This window comes from Otolemur garnettii, unplaced genomic scaffold (assembly GCF_000181295.1).
Source record: "Otolemur garnettii isolate 467f Iridium unplaced genomic scaffold, OtoGar3 scaffold00089, whole genome shotgun sequence".
Taxonomy (NCBI): Eukaryota; Metazoa; Chordata; class Mammalia; order Primates; family Galagidae; genus Otolemur; species Otolemur garnettii.
In genome coordinates, this window is record NW_003852484.1 from 174449 (window position 1) to 180338 (window position 5890).

The 5890-nt window shown below is 41.3% G+C and overlaps 1 protein-coding gene across 1 annotated transcript in view; it reads left to right on the plus strand.

Annotated features, from left to right (window-relative positions):
- The window catches only part of OSBPL11 (oxysterol binding protein like 11), a 104656-nt gene that overhangs the window by 76951 nt on the left and 21815 nt on the right, over nucleotides 1-5890 (plus strand). The window contains exon 9 of the mRNA XM_003795101.3: nucleotides 172-358. Coding sequence (XP_003795149.1) covers nucleotides 172-358 — 187 coding nt within the window. The remainder of the gene's footprint in view (nucleotides 1-171; nucleotides 359-5890) is intronic.

Genomic DNA, 5890 nt, shown 5'->3' on the forward strand with positions numbered 1-5890 from the left:
GTCAAATATAATCTTAAATGAAATCAGTTTCATCCAGAGTTAAGTGAAGATTAGGCAAAATTGTGATAATTATATGTATTTACTAGACAGGAAAGAAAAATAATACAGAGTCTTTTGTAGCTGTCTATATCTTTAAAAATATGTTAACCATCCCTGTGTTTTCATATTCAGGTATCCTCAGTCTGTTGGAACATGGAGAAGAGTACACATTTTCTCTACCTTCTGCATATGCCCGGTCAATTTTGACTGTTCCTTGGGTAGAACTGGGTGGCAAAGTCAGCGTTAACTGTGCAAAAACTGGATATTCAGCCAGCATCACTTTTCATACTAAGCCATTTTATGGTGGCAAACTACACCGGTAAGGACATAATTTTAATCATATCAGACACTTTTTTTCCCACTTTGGTCTTATAACTCCTCATTCTTTTTCTGCTTTATTTTATGTAGTTGAAGGTGGACTTTTATTCCTGTTTATTTTATATTATATTTAATCTATCAAGGTATTCTGAAAATCATGATCTATTTTTAATTATAGTGACAATATTAATATATCTACTTTCATAAAAATGTCCCTGATGAAGTAACTGCAGAGATGTAGAATAGAATGAGTATACAAGTGAGTATACAGTCTTTGCAATTCTGCCTATGGGGTGTGACAATTAAGTTTGCAAACTTGATACCATGTGTTTACATTGGCAACACTGTAATCTTAGTATACCAGTGTCTCAGAGTTGTGTTCGTGTTGATATGTGGTGATTTCTTACTGAGTGGCATTCATTATTGTTGTTGCATGTTTTTGTGTGTCATCACAAGAATGTCTGAGCTTGAATTAGAGTACTGAACAAACTTTCATAAATTTCTTGTTAAACTTGGCAACAGAGGACGTGAAATCAGGAAGATGTTAGTCCAAGTTTATGGGGTTAAGGCCATGAAGAAAATGGCTATGTACAAGTGGATTAAATGTTTTGTGAGAGGAGAGACGTTATCTCCGATAAAGAGAAGTCAGGGTGGCCAGTAACAAGCAGAACTGGTGAAAACATTGCAAAAATTCATCTAATTGTGCAATAAAATCATCCAGTGGCATGTGAGAAGCATAGCAGACAAATCAACATCCATAGAGAAACAGGAAAATCTTTTTTTTTTTTGAGACGGAGCCTCAAGCTGTCCCCCTGGGTAGAGTGCCATGGCATCTCAGCTCACAGCAACCTCCAACTCCTGGGCTCAAGCAAGTCTCCTGCCTCAGCCTCCCAAGTAGCTGGGACCACAGGCGCCCGCCACAGTGCCTGGCTATTTTTTGGTTGCAGCCATCATTGTTGTTTGGCGGGCCCGGGCTGGGGATTCGAACCCGCCACCTTAGATGTATGTGGCTGGCGCCTTAGCCGCTTGAGCCACAGGCACCGAGCCGAGAAACAGGAAAATCTTAACTGAAAATCTTGGCCTACTCAAGGACTCAAGGCTCTTGGATCATAACACTTTACCAGCTCACACAGTGCTATCTGTGAGGAAATTTTTAGCCAGTAAACAAATAACTATATTGGAACACTGGCACTATTTACCTGATCTGGCCCCAATGATTTTTTTATTTACCCCCAAACAAAGAAAAAACTGAAAGGAAGACATTTTCATGACATTCAGGACATTAAGGGGAGGTAATGCAGTGATAGCTTTGATGGCCATTCCAGAAAAAGAATTTCAAAATTGCTTTCAAGTGTGCACTAGGTGCTAACATCAGTGCAGTAGCTTCCTAAGGGAAGTATATGTCAAAGGTAACTAGTGATATTCAGCAGTGAGGTATGTAGTACCTTTCTTAGGACAAGTTCGAGAGCTTAATTGTCAAACCTCGTAGATTTGGGCTGGGCAGTTATAGCTCAGTGAGTAGGGTGCCGGCCACATCCAAGGCTAGCAGGTTGGAGCCCAGCTTGGGCCTGCTAAACAACAATGACAGCTGCAACCAGAAGATAGCCGGGCATTGTGGCAGGTGCCTGTAGTCCTAGCTACTCGGGAGGCTGAGGCAAGAGAATCGCCTAAGCCCAGGACTTGGAGGTTGCTGTGAGCTGTGATGCTATGACACTCTACTGAGGGAGACATAATGAGACTCTGTCTCAAAAAAAAAAAAAAAAAAAACAGAAAAAGAAAAAAAAACACCATGGCATTCTACTAATAATGTGACTCTGTCTCAAAAAAACAAACAAACAAAAAACCAGATTCAGATTTGGATATGGACTTTAGCAAAGGCTCCTATTGCTACAAATTACAATGGAAATATATCTAGTTCTTTATCTAAGAAGTAATCTGAGAAGCACAATGATTGAAGCCTTCATCTTTTTAGGTACCAATATTGAATGGTAACTTTATTCTAATTTCATCTAGGAATTGGCCAGTTATTATACTCCTTTCTTTCTTGCCATGTTAGTCTCTTCAGCATTAGTCCAGATCACCCAAACCTCATGAAGACAAGTTTTCTAATGGGGTCCTCAAAAGGATACTGACTCTTTTTTTAAGCCCTTGATGTCTAAACCACTTGTTCCTGAAGTGTTGGTTTTTTTTTTTTTCCAAAACAGGGTCTTACTCTTTCACCTAGGCTGAAGTATAGTCTCACGATCATAGCTCACTATATAGCCTTGAGCTCCTGGGCTCAAGCAGTCCGTCTGTTTCAACCTCCTGAGTAGCTGTGACTAATTTGTGTGCTATCATATACAGCTAATTTAAAAATTTTTTTTGGTAGAGACAGGGTCTTTTTTTTTTTTAAGAGAGAGAGTCTCACTTTGTCACCCTTGGTAGGGTACTGTGGCATCATAGCTCACAGCAACTTCCAGCTCTTGGGCTTAGGTGATTCTCTTGCCTCAGCTCCCAGGTAGCTGGGACTACAGGTGCCTGCCACAACGCCTAGCTATATTTTTGTTGCAGTTTGGCTGGGGCCAAGTTTGAACCCACCACCCTCCGTACATGGGGCTGGGACCCTACTCATTGAGCCACAGGTGCTGCCCAAGAGACAGGGTCTTGCTGTGTTGCCAAGGCTAGTTTCAAACTCTTGAGCTCAAGCAAACACCCCCCACACACACACACACCCTCACACCCCCACTGCCTCCCAAAGTGTTAGGATTATAGCCATAGTGTGAGCCATGACACCTGGTCCTTAAAATGGTCTTTATAAAGATTTTTTTAATATGAGTTATCTGCTTTTTAATGAACTGGATAATTCCCCCCCAAAAGCTTTTCTACATTGATTCCATTAATCAATATCTCTCTAAGGGAAGATTTTTTATGTTATAAAGTCTTTTTTTTTTTTTTTTTGAGACTGAGTTTCACTCTGTTGCCCTTGGTAGAGGGCCATGGCTTCACAGCTTACTGTACCTCAAACTCTTGGGTTTAAGAGATCCTCTTGCCTCAGCTTCCCCAGTGACTAGGACCACAGGTACCCACCACAATGCCCAGCTATTTTTGGAGGCGGGGCTCTCGCTTTTGCTCACGCTGGTCTCAAACCTGTGAACTCAGGCAGTTCATCCACCTTGACCTTCCAGAGTACTAGTATTACAGGCATGATCCACTGCCTGGCTCTTCTTTTTTAGACAGGGTCTTGCTTTGTTGTGCTAAGCTAAGCTAGAGTCCAGTGGAGCAGACGTAGCTCACTGAATCCTCTAACTCAGGGGTCCTCAAACTTTTTAAACAGGGGGCCAGTTCACTGTCCCTCAGACCGTTGGAGGGCTGGACCGTGGGCCCTGGGACAAGTTGGCTGCTAAGCAGGACAGGCAGTGGCGGCAAAAACACCCAGCGGGCGGGATAAATGTCCTAGGTGGGCTGCATGTGGCCCATGGGCTATAATTTGAGGATGCCTGCTCTAACTTCTTAGTTCAAGCAGTCCTCCTGCCTCAGCCTCCCAACTACTTGGGACTACAGGCATGCACCCCATGCCTGGCTAATTTTCCGCTATTTGTTTAGAGAGGAGGTCTTACTATCATGTCCAGGTTGGTTCTTGAACTTCTGGCCTCAAGCATTCCTCTGACCTCAGTTTCTCAAAGTGCTAAAATTACAGTGCCCAGCCTGATAATGTGGTCTTTAATGACTAGTTACTGAAGACTTTCCTGCATTCATTATATTACAAGTGTCATTCTCCAGTGTGAATTCTCACATTGGCAAGTGTGACTCTGTAAATGGATTTCCCCCATTTATTTCATTCAACTGTGTCTGGTGTATGAATCCTCTGGTGTTCAGCAAGAGACTTTCTCCTGTTAAAGGCTTCTGCAGTTGGGATTTCTTCCCAGGGGAATTGTCTTGTTTACAGCAAGGCCAGATACCCTGCTGTGGGCTTTTCTACAGTGATTACAGATAACCCTCTATGAGTTTTCTAATGTCTGTTAAGGTATAGCTGTGGTTGAAGCCTTGACCACTTACTACATTTTTAGGGTTTCTCTACTGTTTGAATTTTACTGTTTCAATATCAAACTAAAACTCTGGTCTAATAGTCCTCCACATTGATAAAACATGTTTTTTTTTCCTCCAGTATGAATTCTTGTGTATTATAAAGAAAGATCTGGATGAAGGTGTGTTCACACTTAACTACATTTACAGTTCTTTTTTTCCCAAATGTGAATTGTCTTGTGTTATCTAACAGCCACATAGATCACATTTATATAGTTCCTGTCTGGTATGTATTTTTTCATATTGTTTAAGGAATGAATGATTATGGAGTGTTACCTCATGTGTTTGCTTTCATATGGATTTCCTCCATTATGTTTTCCCTTAGGCTGTTTAAGATATAAGTGATTAGTAAAGGCTTTCCCAGAGGGTTTTTCTCCAGCAGGAGTTCTCCCATGTCTTTAAGGGGTAAATAATGACTGTAGAATTTTTCAAAATCTATATTATTCATTGTAAGGTTTTATTCATCATAAGGTTTCTCTCCTCTGTGATCTTTCTTGGGTTAATGTAAAGAGAACATCTATATGTGTCATTGCATGTTGAGCTGTGAGGGGAAACTTCTTTATTCATTACAATTCAAAGATTTCCTTTCCAGTACTAAATCTCTGATAAAAAGGAAATAAGAAGCTGTTAAAAGCTTACCCGTACTTATTTGTATTTGTACATATGGATTTTCTGACATACTTTAGTTAAAACCTTATTCTACATTTAATACGTTGTGTTACCTCTCTTACGTGTTAAAATTTTCTTCTTTTGTAATAGCTCAACAACATAGCTATTCTGATTAATTTTTTTAATTTTTTAGAGACAGAGTCTTACTCTCTGTAGAATGCTGTGGCATCACAGCTCATAGCAACCGTAGGCAACCTTAGGCAATTCTCTTGCCTCAGCCTCCTCAATAGCTGGGACTATAGGAACCTGCCACAACGCCCGGCTATTTTTGTTGTTTGGCCAGGGCTGGGTTCGAACCCACCAGCCTTGGTATATGGAGCTGGTACCCTACTCACTGAGCCACAGGTGCCACCCTATTCTGATTAATTTTTACATCTTAATTATGTTTCAAACACTTGATAAATTAATTACATTTTCTTTGATTGTTTTTAATTACCTTTATGCAAAGAACTCAGGTTATGGTTTTGAGCTTAAGTTAATTTTTTCCCCAAATGCAGAGCCAGCCAAGGTGGCTCATGCCTGTAATATTAGCATGCTGGAAAGCAGAGGCAGGTGGATTGCCTGAGCTTAGGAGTTTGAGATCAGCCTGAGCTAGAGTGAGACCCTGCCTCTAAAAATAGACAGGCATTGTGGTGGACACCTGTAGACCCAGCTATGTGGGAGACTTAGGCAAAAGAATCACTTGAACCCAAGAGTTTCAGGTTGCTGTGAGCTATAAAGAAAGACTCAGGGCTCGGCGCCTGTGGCTCAAGCGGCTAGGGCGCCAGCCACATACACCTAGGGTGGCAGGTTCGAATCCCCA